Source organism: Hipposideros armiger, unplaced genomic scaffold, assembly GCF_001890085.2.
Source record: "Hipposideros armiger isolate ML-2016 unplaced genomic scaffold, ASM189008v1 scaffold_242, whole genome shotgun sequence".
Lineage (NCBI taxonomy): Eukaryota > Metazoa > Chordata > Mammalia > Chiroptera > Hipposideridae > Hipposideros > Hipposideros armiger.
This window is the reverse complement of record NW_017731592.1, coordinates 1,194,826-1,220,951: the sequence shown is the minus strand read 5'-3', so window position 1 is coordinate 1,220,951 and position 26,126 is coordinate 1,194,826. Positions and strand designations below refer to the sequence as shown.

The window sequence follows — 26,126 nt, the reverse complement described above, 5'->3', positions numbered from 1 at the left end:
CCAGCTCTTAACCAACGTGCGACTCGGCCGGCCCACTATTTTGCTTTTTCACTTAATATTTCTTGGAGATGTTTGTGTAACAGCACATACAGATCATCTCATTAAATTTTAAAAAATTTTCAAATATGTCAAAATACAGGAGAGCACATAAAATGTAAATTCATAGTTTTATAAAATAATCTGAACATCTGTATTACCACCTTAGAAGCCCTCTTGACTTAGTGTGACCCTCTCCAATTGCATCCCTTTCCACCCATCTAAAGGTAACCACTGTATTTGTTTTATCTTTCCATGCTTTTCTTTATAATCCTACCATATTTATTTGTATCTCTCAACAGTATACATCTATATTGAAAAAATTTGAGTCTTAGTTAGATCTTTAGATCTTTATATCAATATTTTTCTGTAATCCTTTATCCAAAGATTAAAAAAATTTTTTTTTTAAAGATTTTATTGGGGAATTGGGGGAGAGGAACAGACAAGTTGCTATCCTTTTGCTCTTCAGCCTGGTGTGGAGGACATAGCTTCACTGGCCCATGTTGGTATTGTGATCATTGCTCTCTTCCCGGCTGAGGCAGATCTGTCGCCAGCCATTGGACGGCTGCTCATGGTGGCTCTTGCCGGCTGCTGGCCACTCATGCTGGCTGCCGGCCACTCACGGTAGCTTACGGCAACCCACTGCAACCCCACTGCAGTCTACACCGTTGCCGGCGACGCATGGCAGCCCAGCTCCAGGTTGAGTTGTTGTTTGCCATCTTAGCTCTAGAGGGCGCAGCGACACTGGCCTTTGTGGGATCCGAACCGGCGGCCCTGCTGCTCAGAGCTCGCGCTCTCAAGCCAACTCTTAACGAACGAGCCACTCGGCTGGCCCCCAATTTTTTTTTTAAAGCAATACTTTTTTTTTTTAAGTTGGGGAATTGGGGGAGCGGAACAGTGTTGGGGAATTGGGGAAGGGGAACAGCCAAGTTGTTGCCTTTCAGTCTTAGTTGTGGAGGGCACAGCTAACTCAGCTCCAAGTCCAGTTGCCGTCTGGCCACCTGTCGGCAGCTTGTGGAAGGTCAGCTCAAGGTGCCGAGTTCAGTCTTAGTTGCAGGTGGGCGTAGCCACCATCCCATGCTGGAGTCAAACTGGCAGTCTTGTTGTTAAGAGCGCATGCTCTATTCGCTGAGCCCTCCGGGCAGCAGCTTAGCTCAAGGTGCCAAGTTCAGTCTTTAGTTGCGGGCGTGCGTAGCCTACCATCGAAAAGGCAGTCTTGTTGTTAGGAGCATGTGCTCTCACCAGCTGATCCATCCTGCCACCTGTTGGCAGCTCAGTGGCAGCTCAGCTCAGGCGCAGCGCACTGGCCCTTGTGGGAATCGAACCGGTAACTCTGTTGCTCAGAGCTCATGTGCTAAACCAACTGAGTCACTCGACCGGCCCAGTCTCAGGTATTTATATACTTTAGAGTTTCATTAATAACTAAGCTTAAAATATCACGTATTATAATTTGGACCTTTTGTGAATGACTAGTCTGCAGCTTTCACCATTGAAGTCCTCTTATCTTGTACATGCATATAGTAGTGTCAAATTGCTGTCAAAGTTTTTTAAATGCTTATTCTCAATTTCCATGCTCATTTCATTGCAGACCAGTAGCAAGCAGTTCGCTGATGTCACCCATCTGTAGATCATACTTTGAGTAGCATTGATTGAGGTTTACAGTCTTTTACAATGACAAAACATTGTACTCTGAACATAATTGTGTATGCCTTTGTGCTAATGTTAGCGTATCTGTAGAATAAATTCCTTGAAGTATATTGCTGGGCAGAATCTGTGTATGAGTTTGAAGGTTATTGCTAATTTGCCCTCTAAATACTGCATCCATTTTATCCCATCAGTGGTATGAGAGTACTGTTTTCCCATAATAAGTGTTTTTTAAGAAACATTTTTATTTTTACTAGTGTAGGTAAAAGGAAATAATATTTATATAATTGTTTTGATTTGCATTTCCAAAATGAAGTTGAGCATCTTCCCATATATTTATGAGTCCCTTGTGTATGTTTTTCTGTGAAGGTCTTATCATGTTCTTTCCTATGGGAAGAGGCTAAATATTGGTCTTTTTATTGATTTTAAGTGGTCTTTATATATAGTCATGTGCCACAGTTCACGACAGGACACATTTTGAGAAATGCGTGGTTAGGAGATTTCATTGTTATGTGCACATGATAGAGTGTATTTACACAAACCTAGGTGGTGTGGTCTGCTACACACCTAGGCTATGTGGTATAGCCTCCTAGGCTACAAACCTGTACAGCATGCTTCTGTATCACGAGATTCATCAAGCACAAGATAAAATGATGCAATCAAGAGGCTGCTGAAAAGTATAGTAAATACATAAAGTAGTAATGTAGTCATTTGTTATTGTCATCAAGTATTATGTACTGTACACATTGTTTATACTATACTTTTTTGTTTTTTTTCTCTTCATGTGGGAGTTGAACCAGCAGCTTTGTTGTTAAGAGCGCAGGCTCTATTCACTGAGCCATCTGGGCGGCAGCTCAGCTCAAGGTGCCAAATTCAGTCCTAGCCACGAGTGGGCATAGCCCACCATCGAACAGACAGTCTTGTCATTAGGAGCATGTGCTCTCTCCAGCTGAGCCATCCTGCCACCTGTTGTCAGCTCAGTGGCAGCTCTGCTCAGTCACAGCTCAGGCGAAGCTCACTGGCTCATGTGGGAATCGAACCAGCGACCCTGTTGCTCAGAGCTTGTACTCTTAAGCAAACTCTGAACCAACTGGGCCATTCGGCTGGCCCTTTATACTATGCTTTTATATGACTAGCAGCACAGCAGATTTGTTTACACCATCACCACAATCATATAATAGGTTGTGTGTGACATTACAATGGCTATGACGTCACTCAGTAATAGGAACTTTTCAGCTTCATTGTAATCTTATGGTACTATTGTTGTGTATGCGGTCTTTCATTGACAAATGTCTTTATGCGGCACATGACTGTATAAGGAAAATTAGCCTTTTATCTGACAAAATGTTGCATACTTGTCCTCAGTTGTTCTGTTGCTTTGTTAAGTGCAGATTGGAAATAAATGAATACTCACTGAGTTGAAACATTATTGATTTTTAATCCTTGAATCAAGCTTTTTCTGAACTTGGGTACATGCTTACTGCTGTTTTGCAGAATGACCAGTTTTTACATGAGCATGTATATGAAACGTGAATATATTTAAATTTTTTATTTTTATGGTATTTATTGGTTCTAGATCTACATTTTTTTTGTACTATAAAGGAACTTTTACTAATGTTTTTCTGTGAACATTTACAACCAGTGATTCTTCAGAGGTTCAGCGGCCTCTTAGCTACAGAGGAGATTGAAAGAGTACTACTTTAAATGGTAGCTATCCTGATCATATTTCTTGTTTTGCAACAGGAACCAAAGGAAGAGAATGGATTGCAGCAAACGAAGACAAAACAGCTGAATAGAGCAAAGTGTTTGGCTAAAAGAAAAATTGCACGTATGTTTTTATTTCTGTGTTGAGAATGGTTTAGTAATTGCAGCAGTCATAAAATTGACACTAGTTTTTTCATTAGGAAGAGATTTCTCTGAATAAGGATGTATGTACTTCCTGTTTATTTTGGATTCCATTAAAATTTTTAGGAGTCACAATTACCTGTAGCTTATACAGTTGACTTATTAGAGGCAGTGTGTGAAAATTAAAAATGTGACCGTTAGAGTTAGGCACATTTAGACTTGAATCTTTGCTTCAGTCCTTGCTATGTGGACCTCAGGCTAAGTCACTGCTTTTAGCCCACCTCTGTTTCCTTGTCAATAAAATGCAGATAATTCGACTTAACTTAGAAAGTCACTTAGTAAAATTGTAAGGGAAAAACTCTTCTATGTGTTTACTCCCAGTACTCCACTCTTGTCATATATAGGGCTTTTTTCCCCACACAAAAGGATGGTATCAGATCCCCCAGGTTAAGGGCTCAGTCCCACAGGACTACCCCTACTTCACTCGGCCATTACAAGTCCAGGTTGTTACCTGTGCTTCTGACCGACTGGCTATAAATTAGAAGGTCCCATGACTTCGTCAGGTTTGATTAATTTGCTAGAATGGCTCACAAAACTCAGTTTACTTACTAGATGACTGTATTTTTTTTTTTTTTTTAGCTGAGCCATCCTGCCACCTGGTGGAAGCTCAGTGGCAGCTCAGCTCGGACTGAACTCGAACCGCTGTTGCTCAAAGCTTAAACCCTTGAGCGAGCTCTTAACCAGCTGAGCCACTCAGCCAGCCCTGTATTTTTTTATTTTATTTTATTTGGCTATGACTCAGGAACAGCCACATGGAAGAGATGCATAGGACAAGATATGGGGGAAGGGTTGTGAAGCTTTCATGCCCTCTCCAGTGTGCCACCCCCTCAGTGCTTCCACATATTCACCAACTCAGAAGCTTTCCAAACCCTGTATTCCAAGAATTTTTATGGAGGCTTCATTATGCAGGCATGGTTGACTAAATCATTGGCATTGGTGGTTAATTCACCCTCCAGTTAACCCCTCTCCCCTCCATGGAGGTTGGGGGATGGGGCTAAAAGTTTCAACCCTCTAATCACAATGGTTGGTTCCCCTGGTAACCAGCTTCCATCCTTTGGGGCTTTCTAAAAGTAAACTCATTAACATAAACTCAGGAGTGATTGAAAGGGGCTTGTTATGAATAACAAAATACACCTTTATTGCTCTTTTCACTTAGGAAATTCCAAGAGTTTTAGAAGCTCTGTGCAGGGGACAAACACTAAGTATATATTTATTATTATAAATTACAATATAAAAATCCTTTGTTGATGGTTTTGTGTTCTCTGATTTCATTACTCAATTGCAAAGGTATTTATTTAAAGTTGTTTCATACTAGTTCATTGGGGGGTGGGGGGTTCTACTTTCATTCCTTAATAGATTTTATGTATTTTTCACATGCTTCTTCACTCATTAGTTCATCTAACTTTGAAGGGTTACTCAGTGTCATCTTATCTTAATCAACCAATCATCTTCATAACAAGATTTGTTGACAAGTCCTGGATTTTATGCAAAAGCTTCATTAATTTCAGTTATTAATCCTGATAGAGGAGAACAGCGTTCTCTAACAGGTTTCACACTTTCCAAAGCACCAAACTCATCTTGTTTGTTCAATTTTGTCTGAACTTCAGGGAGACTATAGTAAACAACATTTCCCAAAGCTTCCTGTGCAAAAATGTTTCCCACTGGCCACTAACATTTTCTATTGTTATCCATTAATGTTTGTGAATTATGCACTGAGAGCAGAGTGGGGCTGATATCAGCATCTGGACAGTGCCCACCTCAGCCTCCAGGGTTGCAGCAGCCAGGGCATAGTGGGCACAGAATCGGAGTGCCTTTTGCAGACAGTGGCCCACTCTTCGCCACTTGCAGTGCCAAGTAGGCAGGAGTGTGAGGGGTGGAGGGGGTGGGTCATGGCATGGCTCCCCAGACTCCTGCGAGCTGGCTAGATTGGGACACAGAGGCTAATAATTATATGTTTCCATTTTAATATGATGTGAAATGTTCAAATATTTCAGTGAACTTTTGAGGAAGTACATATGATAACTAGTTGAAATTATTACAACAGTTGATTGAAGATAAGGCTTTTTTTCACTATGAATTTGAGTTTTGGCGATTTAAGGTATAATTCTCAGCCTTGTAAAATTAATCAAAACAGCTCTTTGTTGTTAAATCACAATTACATCTAGAGGTGGTTGTCACTATGGTTAGATTTATTGAATGTACTCAAGTTACTTTCACTTGAGAATTATTCATAATAGTTATTTTTTACAGTGCGATAATCTTTATCAATTGATAGTTAAGTTTTTGCCACCATTGGTAGACTGTTAGTTGTCTGGTTGGTAAATCTGGATCTTTATAGTCAAACTGGGTTTTACTTGTTTATTTAGCCATGCTTTTTTATCCAGTCTGACAGTCCTTTTTATCTTTTTTATCAAGGCTAACAACTTCTTTTACATTTACATTTATAGTTGTATTAAAATCTACCATTTTGAAAGCTGTTGATTTGTTCCAACTGTTTCTTTTTCTGTCCTTTTTTTTGTATTTGCTGAGTAGTATTTTATGATTCCATTTCACTTCTAGTTATATGTCTTTTAAAAGTTTAAAAGTTTTTAAAAGTTTAGTAGTTGCCCTGGAGTTTACAAACACAAATTTAATTAATCACAGTCACTGTCAAATACTGTTAATTGTTTCACGTGTAGTGTAACAGACTGTTTAACTCCCAATTCCTTTCTGCCCTCTTTTGTGTTATTTTTGCCATATATTTTACTTTTGCTTATGTTATAAACACACAATACGTTGATACTCTTTTGCTTTAGATAGTTAATTGTCTTTTAGAGCAATGGAGATAAAAAATAAAGACTTGCATACCTTTTGCTATCTCAAGGGCTATTTCTTTGCATAAATCCCAGTTTCTGTCCAGTATCACATAGTATTTTTTTTTCGGCTGGAAGAACTTCCTTTATCACTTCTTGTAATGTAGACAAGTTGCTAATTAATTCTCTTTTTTTGTGTGAGAAAGTTTTTATTTTTTTTTATGGTAATTGCTTTAAGACATAACTCACATAGCATATAATTCATCATACAATATATTCATCATTTAAAGTGTACAGTAATTTTTGATATATAACAGTGTTGTGCAACCATCACCTCAGTCTAATTCTAAACATTTTCATAACCCCCAAAAGAAACCCCATACACTTAGCAGTCACCCAAAGCCCTCATCCTACCCAACCCTAAGCAACTTCTAAATCTGTTTTCTGTCTCCATAGATTTGTCTGTTATGGACATCCCATATAAATGAAATTTCATAATACGTGTTTTTTTTTGTGACTGTTTTCTATTTTCACTTAACGTTTTTAGGTTTGTTCATGTTTTGTCATGTATCAGTACTTTATTCCTTTATTGCCAAGTATTATCCCAGTATATTGCTGTACCACATTTTTTTTTTTTTAAAGATTTTATTGGGGATTTGGGGGAGGGGAACAGCGTTAGGGAATTGGGGAAGGGGAACAGACAAATTGCTGTCCTTTTGTTCTTCAGTCTCGTTGAGGAGGACTTCGCTTTACTGGCCCGTGTTGGTATTGTGATCATTCTGCTCTTTCTGGGCTGAGGCAGTTGGTCTCCAGCCATTGGACAGCCCTGGCTCACGGCAGCTCACGCCGGCTGCCGGATGCTCGTGCTGGCTGCCGGCCATTCACGGTAGCTCACGGCAGCCCACTGCAGCCCCACTGCAGCCTACGCCGTTGCGGACGACTCACAGCAGCCCAGCTCCAGGTTGAGCTGTTTGTTGTTCACCATCTTAGCTGTAGAGGGTGCAGTGTCACTGGCCCATGTGGGATCTGGACCGGTGGCCCTGCTGCTCAGAGCTTGTGCTCACAAGCCAACTCTTAACCAACGAGCCACTCGGCCGGCCCTGTACTACAGTTTTAAATTTATTATTTGATGTACATTTGGGTTGTTTCCTTCTCTTTCTTTGGCTATTATGACTAAAGTTGCTATGAACATTCATATACAAGTTTTTGTGTGGACATAGGGTTTTATTTTCCTGGGCATATACTTAGGGTGGAATTCCTGGTTCATATGGTAATTCAATATTCAACTATTTGAGAAATGGCCAGACTGCTTTCTAAAGTGGACACACCATGTTACGTTCCCACCAGCATAGTATGAGGGTTCCAATTCTTCCATGCCAAAACTACTAGTACTACCTTTGTTTGGCAATGTTAGTGGGTATGTAGTGGTTGTGATTTTCATTCCCCTCATGACTATTTGGTCTTCGGAAAAGTCATGACGCATGTTTGCAACAGATGGCACTAGTTCATTTTTGGAAGTACTAGAGTCATTCGCATCTATGTTATTGCTATGTCATTTGACAGCTGACAGTTCTACCTTCGTTCTAAAAACAAATTGAGCGATTTGGTTGAGTTTTGGAGATTTTACAACAAGTTGAAGATGGAAGAGCAAACTGCATTTTTGCCATATTTTACTGTTTTACTTCCATAAAGGGAAGAACGTGCGTCAAGATTGTGAAAAGTTGCATAAAATTTTCAGTGACAATGCTCTATAAGAACGTCAGTGCCAACGATGGTTCATGAAAATTCCGTGCTGGTGATTTTGATCTCAACGACGCTCCTTGGACAGGAGGCCCACTGAGGTTGATGATGACAAAATAAAGGCATTGATCGAGTCAAACCCACGTTACATGACACGAGAGATTGCAGAAACATTGAACATCCATCATTCAAGCATTCATGACCACCTGAAGAAGCTGGGATATGTAAGCAAGCTCGATATTTAGGTTCCGCATGAACTCAAAGAAGCTCATTTGATGGCACGTATAAACATCTGCAATATGCTCATTAAACGTGAGGAAAACGATCCTGTTTCGAAGCAACTGATAACTGGTGATGAGAAGTGGATTGTTTACAACAATGTGGTGCGCTTAAACGGTCTTGGTCCCGATGTGATTATTTGCCTCAAATGACATTGAAAGCAGACATTCATCAGAGGAAGGTTATGCTCTCAGTGTGGTGGGATTTTAGAGGTATTTTCGAGCTCTTACTAAGGAACCAAACAATCAATTCGAATGTATACTGTCGGCAGTTGGACAGTTTGAATGAATCCATCATCCAGAAACGTCCAGAGCTTGTTAATTGTAAAGGAGTTGTGTTCCATCGCGACAACGTGAGACCACACACAAGTTTGATCACCCGTCAAAAATTATTGGAGCTTGGAGGATGGGATGTGTTGCCACACCCACCATACTCACCTGACCTTGCACCATCAGACTTCCACTTGTTTCACCCTCTTCAAAACTCCTTGCGTGGTAAAACGTTCAATTCAGATGAGGCTGGAAATCAGCATCTTGTTCAATTTTTCGCAAATAAAGACAGGTCCTTGTATGAATGGGGAATTATGAAGCTCACTGAAAGATGGCAAAAGGTTATTGAACAAAACGGGCAATATATCATTGATTGATCTTTGTTCTGTATATAAATAAATGACCTTTGAAAAACATAGACAAAATATGTCATGACTTTTCTGAAGACCCAGTAATGATGTTGAGTATCTTTTCATGTCCTCTTGGCCATTTGTATAACATCTTTGGAGAAATGTCTATTCAGTTCCTTTGCTCATTAAAAAAATTTTGTTGTGGTTAAATAGCCATAACGTAAAAGATATTGTTTTAACCATTTAAAAATGTTTTTATCATGAAGGGGTATTGAATTTTGTCAAATGCATTTTCTGTGTTTGTTGAGATGATTGTATGGGTTTTGTCTTTTATTCTCTTGATTTGGTGTATTAATTGATTTTCATATATTATATCAGCCTTGCATTTCTGGTACAAATTCTACTTTGAGGAACTCATTCAAAGAATAACTAAATGAAGACTTGGTAAATAAGTATTTCTCTATTCTCTTCTTGCTTGCATGGTTTCTGTGAAGTCAGATGTAATTCTTATCTTTGTTTCTCTCTTTGGGTAAGATGTTTTTTCCTATGGCTTCTTTCAGAATTTTTCCTTTATGTTAGATTTTCCAAAGTTTGGAAGTGATGTGCCTAGGTGTGGGGGTTATTTTTTGTTTGTTTGTTTTTAAAATTTTTCCTATTTGTTCTCTGAGCTTTCTGAACCTGTGGTTTGGTATTTGACATTAACTTGGGGGAAATTCTGAGTCATTGTTTCACATACTGCTTTTGCTGTTTTCTCTTTTTTCCTTCTAGTAATTCCATTATGTGTTTGTTACTCATTTCGTAGTTGTACCACAGCCCTTGGATAGTCTGTTTTATTCTTTTTAGTCTTTGTTCTTTTTATTTAGTTTTGGAGATTTCTATTACTAAATCCTCAACCTCAGATACTTTCCTCAGTTGTGTTCAATCTACTAATCAAAGACATTCTTCATTTCTGTTGGTGTATTTTTGATCGCTAGCATTTCTTTTTGGTTATTTCTTAGGATTTATATCTCTATTCACATTCCCCATCTGACTTGGCATGCTTTCTACTTTATCCATTAGAGCCTTTTAGCACATTAATCATAGTTGTTTTAAATTCCCAGTCTGATAATTCCAACAACTCTGCCATGTCTGGTTCTGATGCTTACTCTTTTTTTTTTCTTTCTTTTTTTGCCTTTTAGTGTGTTTTGTAATTTTCTTAATACTAGACATGATGGAACAGGTAAAAGAAACTACTGTAAATAGGCCTTTTAGTAATGGGGGTAAGCTGAAGTATTTGATAGTTCCATGATTAGGTCTCAGTCTTTCAGTGAGCCTGTGCCTCTGGACTATGAACTTCACAAGTGTTTCTCAGTCTTTTTTCCCTTCCCCCTTGGGTGGGACAGAATGGCTAGAGTAGGTTGGAGTTTGGTAGTTCCCTTTTCTCTGGTCAGTTAGACTCGGATCAGTTTAAGCGCTGGTTAACTAGTTCCTCCTAGGGCAGGCCTTGTTAAAAAGAAAGAGTACTCTGGCATATTTCAGAATAGTTCCCTTTTCCCTCCCCGTGGTATGCTCAAGAGGAATTTCCCCCCATATTTATTGTGAGAATCTGGTTGAGCTCTTCAAGATAAAGCTCACAAAATTGTGGGGGCCCCTTATGAGAGTCCCTCTGGAGGTTTTAACTCTTAGAATTGTCCACAGTGAGCCTCTAGCAATTTTTCAATTACAGTTTAGGTTTTCCTACCATGGCACGGTTTCTGTTACAGTTTCCAGTATTGAATCTCTGCTCTGATAAGCCATGAGTATGTATTTCCCTCTCTTTCCATCTTAGGGACAGAGTTTGTCCTGTGTCCTCCCTTCTCAGGGGTCAAAGAAGAGTTTTCGATTTTTCAGTCTATTCAGTTTTGTACTTACTGTTAGGACAGAGTGGGATCTTCCAATATCTGGTGAATTGGTGAATTGTCCCCATTATATTTCATTTGGCTTTTACACTATCATTTTTACATTTTTATGGTTAGCACTTTGATAACTTCTGAGTGTCTTTGAGTTAACGTGATGTATTGTAATTTACCTAACCATTGCCTTGTTTTAGGCATTTAAGTCAGTGCCCTTATAGATAATAGTGTAGTGAACATCTTTTTGTGTATACACTTTTCTTTTTTTTAGTGATTGCTTAGGGTAAATTCCCAGAAGTGGTTATCACTTTGTTTGAGAATGCACATCTGTAAGGGTTATGACACAGTGCCTTTTTGCTTTCAAGTGTTTTATAAATTTACACTGTTACTGACAATATATAGGTATATCAGCTTTACCACATTTGCAGAGCTATATCTGTTTTAGAAAAGAAAGTTCATAGGAAAAGATTTGAGTGGGAAAGTAATTTTTCTTGTTTATTTTTTTATTATATGAAATGTTCTCTTTCAGCCATTTTTAAGACTCACAAGTTATACTGGTTCTCTTGATATGTACTATTCTAGTTCTGTGTTCTGGATTGTTAACAGTCTGTTTGCACATCTCAGTGGGAGGCTAACCTGAATGTTGGGAAATGTTAATTTTCATAAATTTTGATGAGCATAATCAGCTTCACACAAATTGTATACTACTCTGTTTAGCTTAGCAGAATCATTTCATAAGCTGAATCGAGCCAGTTCAGTTGGAGATTCTGAGGTTGATACTTGCTGACATTTTCCTGAAGGATGCATGCTCCTAGGTGGGATTCCAATTTGTTTTTATATAGTAGAGAGGTCAGGTAAAATGTTTTAGTTTGCCGTGATGTTTATTGGAGTTTAGTCTCAGATCAAGGTTGATATATGAAAATAAGAGACAGTAACTAGTAAATAAGAGTCCTTTTAACTCTGATTTTTTTTTTTTTTTTTTTTTTTTTTTTTTTTAGCGCTGAGCCATTCTGCCACCTGTTGGCAGCTCAGCTCGAGCCGGGAATTGAACCACTAGTTGCTCAGAGGTCGCACTCTTGAGCAAGTTCTTAACCAGCTGAGCCACTCGGCTGGCCCTAATTCTGATTTAATTCTGATTGATTTAATTCTGAGTGGTTAAGGTAAATTTCTAATTGTGGCTTTGTCAAGTTATGTGGCTGTGTGCTGTCTGTAAAATATACATAAAATGAGTTAGATAATAATCTGAATTAAAGTTTTGGATTTCTTTAAATAATATATAATAAATAAATTAATTATTAATAGTAACAATTATTGGGTACTAATGTGCCAAGTAGTATTCTAAGTGTTTTACATGTATTAAATTATTTAATCTTTTTTTAAAGATTTTTATTGGGGAATTGGGGGACGGGAACAGTGCTGGGGAATTGGGGGAAGGGGAACAGAAGTTGCTGTCATTTTTTGTTCTTCAGTCTAGTTGTGGAGGACGTTGCTTCACTGGCCCAAGTTGGCACCATCATTGCGCTCTTCCCGGGCGAGGCAGATCAGTCGCCGGCTTCTGGACGGCCGCTCACAGCGGCTTGAGGGCCGCTCACTGCGGCTGCTGGCTACACACGGTAGCCCATGGCAACCCACTGCCACAGGGGCTGCAGCCTACGCCGTCGCCGGCGACTCACGGCAGCCCAGCTCCAGGTTGAGCTGTTGTTCAGCATCTTAGCTGTAGAGGGCAGTGTCATTGGCCCTCATATGTGGGATCCGAACCGGGGTCCTCTGGCGTCCCAAGCCAGCTCTTAACCAACGCGCCACTCGGCCGGCCCAAATTATTTAAGCTTTAACATACCCTTTTACATATGTGTGAACTAAAATAAGTATTACAAAATCATATTTACATGAGAATCCCTAAGGTGAAGGGTGTACTTACTTTACATGCATGTCCACAGCATATTAAAAGAAGGGGGAGAGATTTACAGAAACCAGTACCAGTATCCAGGTACCAGAGGATAAGTAAGCTGCTCAGTATTGCACAACTAAAGAGCTGAAATCAAGATTTAAGCCCAGAATCACACTGTGTTACTGAATTCAAGTTTTTGTTTTAGTGGTGAGGCAAGAGGGCAGAGTCTGGAGAATACTTCAGTTAATGCAGCAAAGCCTCATCTCTCCAGAACCTTTAGGGAATAGGATGTTTGAAAAGCAAAGTATTACAAAGAGCTCAGACTTACTTGTTTGGTATTACATGATTTTTGGTACCCTTAAATTGAACATATAGGATGTAATTACTTTTTCTTGATGATTTATTAGTGACTTTGTTAGGAATATCGATCTTTTTCATTTTAGTTAGTCTAATGACATATGGTGGTATCTCCTTTTTTTTTAAAGATTTTATTGGGGAATTGGGGGATGGGAACAGCACTGGGGAATTGGGGGAAGGAAAGGGGAACAGACAAGTTGCTGTGGTTTTGCTCTTCAGTCTAGTTGTGGAGGACATTGCTTCACTGGCTCAAGTTGGCACCATTTTTGCGCTCTTCCCGGGCGAGGCAGATCAGTCGCCGGCTTCTGGACGGCGGCCAGCTGCTGGCAGCTCACGCTGGCTGCTGGCTACACACGGTAGCCGATGGAAACCCACTGCAGCAGGGGCTGCAGCCTACGCTGTCGCCAGCAACTCATGGCAGCCCAGCTCCAGGTTGAGCTGTTGTTCAGCATCCTAGCAGTAGAGGGCAGTGTCACTGGCCCTCATATGTGGGATTCAAACCGGGGCCCTCTGGCGTCCCAAGCCAGTTCTTAACCAACGCGCCACTCGGCCAGCCTGGTATCTCATTTTTAACTTGCATGACTAATGATCTTTTCATGTGCTTACTGGTCATTCTGATATTTTCTTTTGTGGAGTATCTGTTTAGATCCCTTGCTCATTATTTTTCAAATTAGATTTCTTGTTTTCTTATCAAATGATAGGATTTCTTTATAAATTCTGGATACAAGTCCTTTGTCAGATTATATGTATTGTGAACATGTTTTCCCATTTTGTAGCTTACCTTTTTCTTTTTTTCTTTTTTAAAGATTTTATTGGGGAATTGGGGGAGGGGAGCTGCGCTGGGGAATCAGGGAAGGGAAACAGACAAGTTGCTGTCCTTTTGTTCTTCCGTCTAGTTGTGGAGGACGTTGTTTCACTGGCCCATGTTGGTATTGTGGTTATTGCACTCTTCCCGGCTGAGGCAGATCGGTCTTTGGTCATTGGACAGCCGCTCACAGCAGCTCTCGCCAGCTGCCGGCCACTCATGGTAGCTTACAGCAGCCCACTGCAGCCTACGCCGTCGTCAGTGACTCACGGCAGCCCAGCTCCAGGTCGAGCTGTTGTTCACCATCTTAGCTGTAAGAGGGCGCAGCGCCACTGGTCCATGTGGGATCCCAACCGGCGGCCCTGCTGCTCAGAGCTTGTGTTCCCAAGCCAACTCTTAACCAACGAGCCACTCGGCCAGCGCAAGTTTCATTTTTTAAGTTTTAGATATCCAGTTGTTCTAGCACTATTTGTTGAAAAGCCTGTCCTTGTTGAAAATCAATCAAAAATCAATCTGTGAATCTATTTCTGAATTTTCTATTATGTTTCATTAAACAAGCTTGTTGGGATTTTTATTGGGATTGTGTTGAATCTATTAATCAATTTGTGTAGAATTGGTCTTTTATTTTCTGAATTAGTCTGGTATTACTTTTTCTTTACGCGTATTCTTTGATAGAATTCACCAGTGATGAATGTTGGATGGCTATGGGATTTTCTTTATGGAAAAATTTTCAATTACAAGTTCAATGTCTTTGATAGGTATAAAGCTATTCAGATTTTGTTTCTTCTTGTGTCAGTTTCTATAATTTGTGTTTTTCAGTGACTTTTTTATTTGTCAGCTAAATCAGTGTTTCACAAACTTTTTTTTCATTGTTGGTCCCCAAAGGATCCTTTTTAGACATTTTTTTTCCTAACTACCTCATGAACTTTTTTTTTTTTTTTTTTTTTTTTAGCTGAGCCATCCTGCCACCTGTTGGCAGCTCAGCGGCAGCTCAGCTCGGGCTGGACTCGAACCGCTGTTGCTCAGAGCTCAAACCTTTGAGCGAGCTCTTAACCAACTGAGCCACTCAGCCGGCCCCTCCTAATGAACTTTTAATACCACTGGTGCAATATATCCTGGTTTATATACTGATTATATATCTGTGTTTTATACATAAAGAGAGTAAGATTTTTTTGACGTTCAAGAACCAATTCTTGGGCCGGCCGAGTGGCGCGATGGTTAAGAACTGGCTTGGGATGCCAGAGGGCCCCGGTTCGGATCCCACATATGAGGGCCAGTGACACTGCCCTCTACAGCTAAATGCTGAACAACAGCTCAACCTGGAGCTGGGCTGCTGTGGGTCACCGGTGACGACGTAGGCTGCAGCCCCTGTGGCAGTGGGTTGCCATGGGCTACCGTGTGTAGCCAGCAGCCAGCATGAGCGGCCAGCAGCCAGCGTGAGCGGCCAGCAGCTGCAGTGAGCGGCCGTCCAGAAGTCGGTGACTGATCTGCCTCACCCGGGAAGAGCGCAATGATGGTGCCAACTTGGGCCAGTGAAGCAACGTCCTCCACAACTGGACTGAAGAACAAAACGACAGCAACTTGTCTGTTCCCCTTCCCCCAATTCCCCAGCGCTGTTCCCATCCCCCAATTCCCCAATTAAAAAAAAAAAACCAATTCTTGTCCACTTTGGGATGATATCACCCCTGGTGAGAATGCATGATCCAAGTTGTCAAATTTATTGGCATAAAACTGTCCATGTTATTCCCTTATTATTATTATTATTTTCATGACTGTAGAATCTGTAGTGATGTAGCTCCTCTTTCATTCCTTATATTGTTCATTTGTTTTCTTATTTTTCCTTAATAAGTCTACTTAGAGTTTTATAAATTTTATTGAACTTTTCATAGAACCAATTTTTGTTTCTAATTTTTTTCTCTAATATATGCCATCTTCTATTTTGTCAGTTTCTGCTCTTTATATTTCTTTCTGCTACTTACTTTGGGTTAATTTCACTCTTTATTTTCTGGTTTCTTAAAGTGGGAAGCTTGGATCACTGATTTTAAACTTTTCTGATATGATCATATAAAGCTATACATTTCCCTGTAAACATTGCATTAGGTGCATCCCACAAATTTTGATGTTTTCATCCTCATTAAGGTTATTTCAAATTCAGTTGGGTGCATTTTTTAATGTTTGCATTCAACTTCAGGGATCCCTCATCCTTATTGATTTTATTTTACTTTTAAAAAATATGTATAACATTTACATGATTCTGTAAGTCTCAAAGTTATACAAAAAGGTAGGTGTAGTCAGAGAAGTGTCACCCCCTCTCTAATGCTTTCCACCTGTTCCCAATTACCTGTATGTAACCACTTGGATTAGTTTCTGACTTATCTTGGTTGTGTCATTTTTTTGCAAAAATAAACAGGTATGTGTATTTTTTAAAAATTTCTCCTGTGTTACACAAAAAGTAGCATACTATAGATACACTCTTTTGTACTTTGCCTGTTTTTTTTAACTTAATATCGTGTTGAAATCATTCTATTCCTGGTCTACAGATATCGTTCTGATTCTTTTTTTACAGTTTTATGTGTGTGTATATATATATATATATATATATATATATATATATATACATACACACCAGAGTTTGTTTAAGCAGTGTCCTATGTGGGTCATTAAGTAGATTTCAGTATTTTACAAGTTCAAACAGCTGCAATGAAAAATGCAGTACGTATTTACTTTTAATTAGAAGTATATCTTTAGAGTAAATTGCTAGAATTTGGATGGCTGGGTCATATATGTAGTTTGTTAGAAATTGCCAAAATCCTTTCCATAGACGTTATTCAAAATGGTGATGTTCTATCATTTCTTTTATATTTTTATTAGCTGGAATAATAATTTTTTCTAAAGAGAAACTTCTCTTCATCTATTTGGTTACCCAGTAGTATAGTTTGTGTTGGAAGAGTAGGATAAAAGCTTAATTCTCTGTTCTTTTATTTACCAGCTTTCAAAATAATTGATTCACTAACATTCTTCAACAGTGATCAGTTGTGTGTGTGTGTGTTTTAAGTATCATTATGAACTCATAGATTTAAACATATTTAATGTGTTTTAATTCATTGCATTCCTTATTTTTATTGATGTTCGTTCCAGTTGTTCCATTTTTGGCCAGTGAGAACCTTTTTAAGTTGGCTGTTAAATCTTTTGATATGACCCTAATAGTGTCTGATAGATTTCTTTGCTTACAGGTATGACATATTCTAGTTCATCTTCTACATTTCTAGCTCCAGACTTAGAATCAGCCATTTCTCCAAGACACCCTACTTACTTTAAATGGGAAATGGTGTTTGTAGATCACATTCTGGTCAGTAGGGATGATCTTTTCTACTGGGTAAATAAGAGGACGCTGAAGACTAAAATTATTCTGGTTAAGGGTTGAGCATAAAGCAGTATGGTGTGTTACAAAAAAGCACTGGGGTGGAAGTTCATCTGTTGATTCATTCACCAAATACTTGAGTACCAGGCACTCTTTTATATGTTGGAGATATTATACAACAATGAACAAAATAGGCAAGAACTCTGCCTTCACAGGAGCTCAATCTAATTAACCCAGGATTCTTGTTGTAACTTCTGCTCTTGATCTTGACCAACACCTTACCTTTTGGGGCTTTCCTTGTTTATAAGATTATAAAATTGTACTAAATGGTCTGTAGTGTCTTCACTTGAAAAGTTTAATAGTTCTATTTCTTGCCTCCATGCTTATTTATTGTTTGTTGTGTCCCTCCCCTCTCTTCCCTATCCTCTTATAGAAATGACAGAAGAAGAACAGTTTGCTCTGGCTCTCAAAATGAGTGAGCAGGAAGCTAGGGAGGTGAACAGCCAGGAGGAGGAGGAAGAGGAGCTCTTGAAGAAAGCCATTGCAGAAAGCCTGAATGTAAATATGCTATGTTGAAACAGTTTATGAGAATTGATAAGCAATATTATTTTACTTCTGTGGTGTTATGGTTGCGTTAGGAACTAGCTGTAGTAGTTCATAGGGTTTTCAACTAATAGTTCCCATAATAGTTTTTAAAGCCCATGTTGAATTGTTAGTTAACCCAATTTGAAGTGTTTTGTTAATTGTATGTGAAAGAGTTTTCTTCCACCTTACAGATTCTCAGTCTATGGCTTAAAAGAGCCATAGTAGTTGGCAGCTTCGGAAAAGAGTTACCTATTAGCAAGAAACCAAAAGGGGCAAGATAAGATGCTTACCTCTTCTGTTCTGTGGGGAGAGCAAGGGGAATGAGAGCCAGAGGTGTGTTATGGAGAGAAAGAATGGGCAGTTTTAAATTTTTTCAAATAATGTTAAATTGTGATTTGAATAGTCATATGTGTAGTTGAAATTATTTTAATTGTGAATGATATTTGTCAATGGTAGGTCCAGAGCCATTTATGCCATCCACTTCTCTGTATTAGAAAAGGGTTTAGTATAGTGAACTAATAAAGCACTTTGCACATAGTAAGCCTTCAGTACACATTGTGGAATTCATTTGAACTGAGCATCTACATTTTAAAGAGGAGGCTCTCTTAGGGACAGCAGCCTCCCCTTTTTGTCCCTCCTGTGACCCTTCATGTGTAGCTGTTGTAATAATAAACCTGGTCTGGTGTGGGATCACTTGTTTCAGAGTTGCCGGCCTTCTGATGCTTCTGCTACCACATCTCGACCTCTGGCCACTGGACCATCTTCACAGTCCCACCAAGAGAAAACCACAGACTCTGGGACCACTGAAGGCATGTCTCCCTGATCTGACTCCTTGGCACTCATCAAGTAGAACCATATCACAGGGATCTCATGCTGAGAGTAGATATACAGAAATTCCCAAAATCCCTTGGGTGGTATTAAAGAGGTTAAATCAGAAAGTAGTTGAGATCTCACTAATATCCAACATACTTTTATCTCCAAGGAAAAGCCAACATTTGGTTAAACCCAAAGAAGAGCCTTTTTTAAACCCATATTATGTAATTCTTGGTAAGTGAGAGCTTACCAAGCCCTATTAATAAAAAACAAGTTTGTCCTTAGCCCTACTTTTTCTCAAATACCTACAGGCATATGGCAGCTGGTACCTCCATCACTGTTTAAAGGCTCACATGTCAGTCAGGGAAACGAGGCTGAGGAAAGAGAGGAGCCTTGGGACCACACTGAAAACACTGAAGAGGAGCCGGTCTCTGGCAGCTCAGGAAGCCGGGACCAGTCAAGCCAGCCAGTGTTTGAGAATGAGAACATTAAATGTTTTGACAGATGTACTGGCCACTGGGCTGAGCACACACAGTGTGGGAAGCCACAGGAAAGGACTGGGAGGGGTTGTGCTTTTCACGAAACTGCGCAGAATAGGGGGGACACATCTAGGCACTGTCTGCCTACCTCAGTGGGTGCCACAGGTCTCCAGGACACTGGCGGCACTGTGCACTACTTCTGGGGTATCCCATTCTGCCCTGCTGGAGTAGATCCCAACCAATACACCAAGGTCATTCTCTGCCAGTTGGAGGTTTATCAAAAGAGCCTAAAAATGGCTCAGGGGCAACTCTTTAAAAAAATAAGATTTGGGGAACCAGTGTTACCTAGACCTCCTTCTCTGACCCAGAATAAATGTGGCCAAGGAGATCAAGCTAGTGAAAAAAATGAAAGCATCTCAGAAGATATGGGAGATGAAGACAAAGAGGAGGAAAGGCAGGAGTCTAGGGCATCTGTCTGGCACTCAAAAACCAAGGATTTCCAAGAAAGCCCAATTAAAAGCTTGAAAGAGAAACTTTTGTTGGAGGAAGAACCAACAACCAGTCATGGTCAGGTAAGGGTCAGTGATGCTGTGATTAAGGATGATTTATTCACAGATTAAACCAGGATTTTAGCTATCTGTTCTTTTTATGATCTTTCCCCCTGTATTTTTAACGTAACACATGCTCACTATGGAAAATTAGGAAAGCACAAAAGAAGAGTGTAAAGAAGAAAAAATTACCTATAATTTCAGCACCAAGAGGCAGTCATTATTTGAATGCATAGAAGAATATTTTTTTCTTTTTAATTTTTCAACAAAATGAATACTTAATAGTTTATCTTAGATCTTTTCCTTTTAACTGCTCAAAAACATTCTATTATGTGGATACAGCATAATCTATTTTTTGTGTTTTAAAATTTTTATTACTTCTAAAAAGTTAAGGTTTTGAATGGGTAATAATGTTCACATGGCTTAAAGTTTAAAAAAAAGATATAAATAAAAAGTCTGTCTCTTATCCCCATCCACAGCCAACCAGTTCCCCTCCCTGGAGTCAACTTTTATTACTAGTTTCTAGTATATCCTTCCAAGATATTTTATGTAGTACAAGCAACTTTTACGCAGAGCATAGAACACTCTACACATTAATCCGCACCTTGCTTTTTTCATTTAATATCTGTGATGTCATTCCATAACACTACATAAAGAATTTCTCTCTTGTTTTGGATGTGTAATATGCCACGTATGGATAAGTTTATTTTACCCAGTGCTCCTATTGGTGGATATTTAGATTGTTTCCAATATTTTACTATTAAAAACACTACTGCAGTGATTACTCTTGTTCAGAAGATTTTTTTCATTCACATGGGAGATATTTGTAGAATAATTTTTTGTAGATGTAATTGATGGATCAAAGTATATATGCATTTATAGTTTTGTTATCTATTGTCAAATTGCCTTCCATAGAGGTTGTATAAATTTACACTCACTGCAATATATGATGAGTACGAGCTTCCCCATACCCATACTCATACAGTATTATCAGGACCTCTTGATCTTGTTAATCTGAGAGACAAAAAGTACCTCAATGCAGACTTAACTTACATTTTTCTTAATGTGTGTAGTTGAGACTCATTTGTATTTCCTTTTCTGTGTTTTAGATATTATGGGTATTTTTCTTTTTTGACAATCTTTTTCTAGTGGTTTGTAGGGATTGTTTGAGTATTAGGGGAAGTGGTCCTTTGTAATTGGAAGTACAGATAGTTTTCCAGTTTATTTTTTTCTCATAATAGTTTATTTCTGATTTTGCTTGTGATCTTCTATAATTTACTGAAAACAGTCCCTTGTTTGGGGACATTTAGGTTGCCTTTTTTGTCATTTTCTGAGATCTAGGTTATATTATATGTGAAAGGTTATGTTCATTTTCTTCTCTGAATATTATAAAAGCAGTCATATTGCAAACTCTTTTTTTAAAGTTCAAACTCTTTATAAACTTTAAATATAAAGACTACTCTCTTTTGTGACTTCACTTTTTTGTTGCTATTGCTGTTATTGGACTCTTGAGTTTTGTTTTTGTTTTGCTGTTACCCTATTCTGTCTTTTATGATAAGGGCTCAAGAAATGGTAGCTATGAGAAATTTCATAACAGTGTAGAGAGCATGGATTTGGAGTTGAAATTTTGACCTTTTTGTTTTCGTAACTGGGTACCTTTTAGCAAGCCATTTAACCTCTGAATCTCAGTTTTTACATGTGTAAAATCATATCTTTCATTAGTTTTAGTGATTAAAGTGAATTATATAAAATACCTAACATAATGCTTAGGACACTCAGTAAATGGTAGTTTACTGTAAGGGACGAGAAGGTCACTTATTGAGAGTCCCTATGAGAATCATTCTTCATCCACATTATGGGAAGATTACTATATGGGAAGAGAAAGCATTTTTCTTTACAGTTCTTCTCGTGACTTGCCTCTTTTCCAAAGGAAAGTTACATTATGCTTATAACATATTTTGTTTCTTAGTTCTTTGCAATTTAGAGATGCTTTCCCTTAAAAGAATAAATTAACTCCACAAAGTGAACACAATGATTTATTGTAATTCAAGTTGTTAGCTTGAAAGATCCCAGGGGCCAGAGTTCTAGAACATATAGACTTGTGTCGAGTTCCAAGGTTTGAAAGCAGTGCCTTTAGAATAGCCTCGACATGGTCACAACCTAGTGGCTGGCCTTATTAGATTGAAGTTCTCTTGCTTCATGAACAGGCCACCAAATACTACAAATACTATTAACTGCTACTGTTTCACTACAACAAACCAAATCATGCTAGGTTAATTAAAAAGAGGACTTTATCATTAGGAAATAGGGTGCCTCATAAATTCTGAAACATGATGATAACCAAGCCTGGAGAGGGTAGTGGGTCTAGAAAATCATATGTAATTTTTCTGTACCTCAATGCTATATTGTGTCTGCTTCAGTTTTCTCCCTGCAGACTGTCTTCCTTTGCTTCTCTGTTTCACATGGTGGAAAACACTGATCCTCCAGCTCCCAAACTTAAATAAATACAGGTTACAGGGGATTTACTCTCTCCCAGTTCCAATTTCAAATGTCTAGGAAAGGACTTATGGCCCATTTGGGGTTAATAGCCCTCACCAGCCCCGTTGGCTGTGGCCTGAAAGGGGTATGTGTCAGATTGTACAAATGGCTATGAGCCCACTGCTATAATGCAGTGGAAGGGGTAAGGGCAGTTCTCAGTGAAAGGAGACCAGGCTGACAACCTAGTAAGTATCCAGTGTTATCATTAAAATTTATTTTAGATATCACTTAGAACTATTGAAAAATGCTGAAAAGTTTGAAGAATGAAGTTGAAAGCATCCACAGTCCTACCATCCAGTGATGTATTCCATTACCTTTCTTTCTATACCTATTTTTTGTATGGTTTAGATTATATTTTTATATTTTTGTATTTTAAAGTAAACATTTAAACATTTTCTTGTGATATTAAAATTATTTATAGATTTCATTTTTAATGACTACCTAGTATTCTGGCCTATGTATTTACCATAATATTTTAACCGTTTTCCTTTTGTTGGATTTTTTGTTGTGATAAACATCTTTCTAAATAAAACTTTATTTAAAGTTAGTGTCCTTAACAATAGGGAACCAAAAAAATGCTGGGTTAAAAGAGTTACAAACATAAAAAAAAGACCTATTTATTGCCAGATTGCTTTTCAGAAAGGTTGTTCAAATTTGTACTCCTTTCATCCAGCAGTGTATGAGAATGCCTACTTCACTTTAGCCTTGCCAACATAGAATAGTATCTTTAAAAAACAAACAGAAATAAACTTTCTAATTTTATAGGCAAATAATGAAGGTGTTAACGATTGCAATTCACCTCTTGTGTTGGTCTTTTGTATTCAGGAACTGTGGGTAGAAAGAATTTGTTTTTATTAAACATTTTCTCTTGATTTTGGCTTTGTTGAAGCTGCCCACATTTGAGATTACTTGGTTAATAGAGATAGCAAGACAGTCCCGGAAATAGGGACTCAGAAAACATTTACCTTGGGGCAAATTGCTTAGTCTATATGAAAGTTGTAAAATCTTTAGAATCAGATGGAAACTGGTTTCTGGCATCACTGAGGTAATAAGGGAAATTGTTAATGCAGAGGCCATCTTGATGACTGTATAGCAGGGAGGTGGAGGGGTAAGTATATTGATGCAGTCAATACTTTTTCGTGTCTTAATTTTTCAGTTCTGGTACTGGAATTTGTTTTCCAGAAATGACCAAATTGTGTGGGGCTGTGAGAACTGACTAACCGAACTTCAAGTTGACATGTACACCAAATGACAGTTTGTTAATTTATTACGGAAGAGAGACATTTTCAGTGACCACAGCACTGAGGTCCACCATCTACTGTACCTCCTCTAGGATGAGGTATATGGAAAGCTGAAATAATAATCAGAGAATAGAAATTTTAAGGGATGATTCAACTAACCTGTGGAAAGACTTGATTGCACCAGTGCTTGACAACAGAAGACATTTCTATGGTGACCAGATAATGTGTCTTATTTACTTTCACTTCCCAGGCCATGGTGTTGGGAGACTCTGCTTGATTCTGGATCTTTGGATTTTTTTTTTTTATAAGATTGTTATTTTATTTTATTATTATTTTTTTAATTGGGGAATTGGGATGGGAACAGCGGTGAGGAATTGGAGGAGGGGAACAGACAAGTTGATGTCATTTTGTTCTTCAGTCTAGCTGTGGAGGACGCTGCCTCACTGGCCCAAGTTGGCACCACCACTGCGCTCCTCCCTGGTGAGGCAGATCAGTCGCCGGCTTCTGGACGGCCGCTCACTGCGGCTGCTGGCTACACACGGTAGCCCATGGCAACCCACTGCCGCAGTGGCTGCAGCCTACGCCGTCGCCGGCGACCCACGGCAGCCCAGCTCCAGGTCCAGCCGGGGTCCAGCATCTCAGCTGCGGAGGGCAGCGCCACCGGCCCTCATATGTGGGATCCAAACCAGGGCCCTCTGGCGTCCCAAGCCAGTTCTCAACCATCGCGCCACTCGGCCGGCCCTCTTTGGATTTTGTTTAGATTTTTTTGCAAATTGTCCTTTTTCCATTAACATTATTTCTTCAGGCAGAGTGCTATGTCTTGATTAGGCCACAGTTTCCTTAAAGTTACATGCCTAGTATGCTCGAGGTTTAAGTTTAGAAATTAAAAATGATTTAACGAAATGAAGACTTTCTTGGGATATGTTGAAATGGTTGGGAAGAAGAGTAAACAACATAACTAGTGGCTAGAGCATGGATTTTGGAGTCAGACAGGTCCCAGTTCTACTTTTGACCGACTCCGTGATTTGGGGCAAATTATTTAACCTAAGTTTCACTTTCCTCATTTCTAAAATAATTTAATAGTTTTTGCCTCAAAAGTTTCTTGTGAGGATTAAAGGAGATAATGTATGTAATGTAAATGATTAGCGTGGTCCTGGCTTATAGTAAATGTACAATATATATGTTTTTTAATTTACTTTGGGAAAGGTAGAGATATGCTTTAGCCTAAGGTGGAGGTGAAGGTATCTTATAACTTCTTAACGCCTTGATTGCTTCTGAAGGGTCATTCTAAGAATGTAAAGTTCTATTAAATGGACACTAGGTGTCAGTATTTACCTTTTTTTTTTTTTTTTAAGATTTCAGGAATGAAACTGTCACTACTGAGTTAAAACAAATAGGTGAAGTATTTATTGCTGTTGTATTTTAGTCCTTTTGACAGTTTTGTTCAACCCTTATTTTTCATAATGGCTATATTCCTGATCGTTGTATAGCTTTATCTTCCCTTTGACTGAAGGGATTCCTGTTTTTTAGTATATTTCATCATTTACCAGAGTGGTAGCGAGATGCCTAACTTGTTTAGATTATTTATATCCTATTAGGAGACCCTGTAAACTTCAGCCAGTAGCTTTACATCTGTTGGAAGAAGCCTCACAGCCCAGGCACTTCCTCAGAAGTCCAGCTAAGTAGGCAGTAGCTGCCCTTTTTGTGCTGTTCTGTGTACCTCCATTTAATGAGTTGACATTTGTACCAACTCGACCATTAATCAAAGAAAATAATCTTTTCCTTATCCAGTCCCTATTTGTTATGTTTCTTAAAAGATACCCCTGTATCCAGATACCAGAACCATAGTGGCAGATTTGTAGCAAAGGAATCTGTTACGACTTGGTTGTGCCCAGAGAGTCTTTTGTGGATTGTACTGTTTTTCCCAACTTAATATTTCCATTGAAAACTGGACTTTTTTCTCTATCTCCTCCTTCCACAACAGAAGCTTTATAACTCCTTTTCTGAAATCATAATTCATTTGACTCACCAATTAATATTTATGTTTTGCGTTTTACAAAGTACATCACATATCTTATCTTGTTTAATTCTCACAATAACAGTCTGTGAGGCAATTATTAATACCCATTTTAAGATGAGGACACAAATTCAGATATGACTTACCCAAGATTAAAAAGTTAGTAGGTGATTCACCTGTGATTTAAATCCCAGTCTTCTGACTCCACAGGATATGCTCTTTTACTGAAACTTACTGATTTAATATAAAATGTTTTATTCTTATTGCTAATTGCTAAGTTGAACAATTAATTAAAAAAAGAGAGAAACTAGTTATCTGTGCCTGTATATTTATAATGTTACACATTTCTTTGCAGTCTTCCCAAGGGCTATTTGTTGAAGAAACTTCTGAAGAAGGAAACTCTGTACCTGCCTCACAAAGGTAAGATTATATATCGTTATGGTTCTGAATTCTTTGATGGTGCCAGAATAAGAGAGAGTAACCACATGAGTGAGACTGTAGAGGGACAGCTTGCCAGGGATTTTTTTTAGCTCTTTATAAGCACAGACTGGGAGAAATCATTATGTCTCAGTTCTCAAATATGCATCTCATAGAAGCCTAGAATATTT

General features: G+C 38.7%; 1 protein-coding gene across 2 annotated transcripts in view; it reads left to right on the top strand.

Moving 5' to 3' along the window:
• UIMC1 (ubiquitin interaction motif containing 1) overlaps positions 1 to 26,126 on the top strand; it is a 103,590-nt gene that overhangs the window by 21,075 nt on the left and 56,389 nt on the right. The window contains exons 3-7 of one of the 2 annotated variants that reach the window (XM_019655637.1): positions 3,424 to 3,508; positions 17,731 to 17,855; positions 18,586 to 18,691; positions 19,007 to 19,746; positions 25,874 to 25,938. In XM_019655637.1, the coding sequence (XP_019511182.1) occupies positions 3,424 to 3,508; positions 17,731 to 17,855; positions 18,586 to 18,691; positions 19,007 to 19,746; positions 25,874 to 25,938 (1,121 nt within the window). The remainder of the gene's footprint in view (positions 1 to 3,423; positions 3,509 to 17,730; positions 17,856 to 18,585; positions 18,692 to 19,006; positions 19,747 to 25,873; positions 25,939 to 26,126) is intronic. The other variant, XM_019655638.1, reaches the window with a different exon arrangement.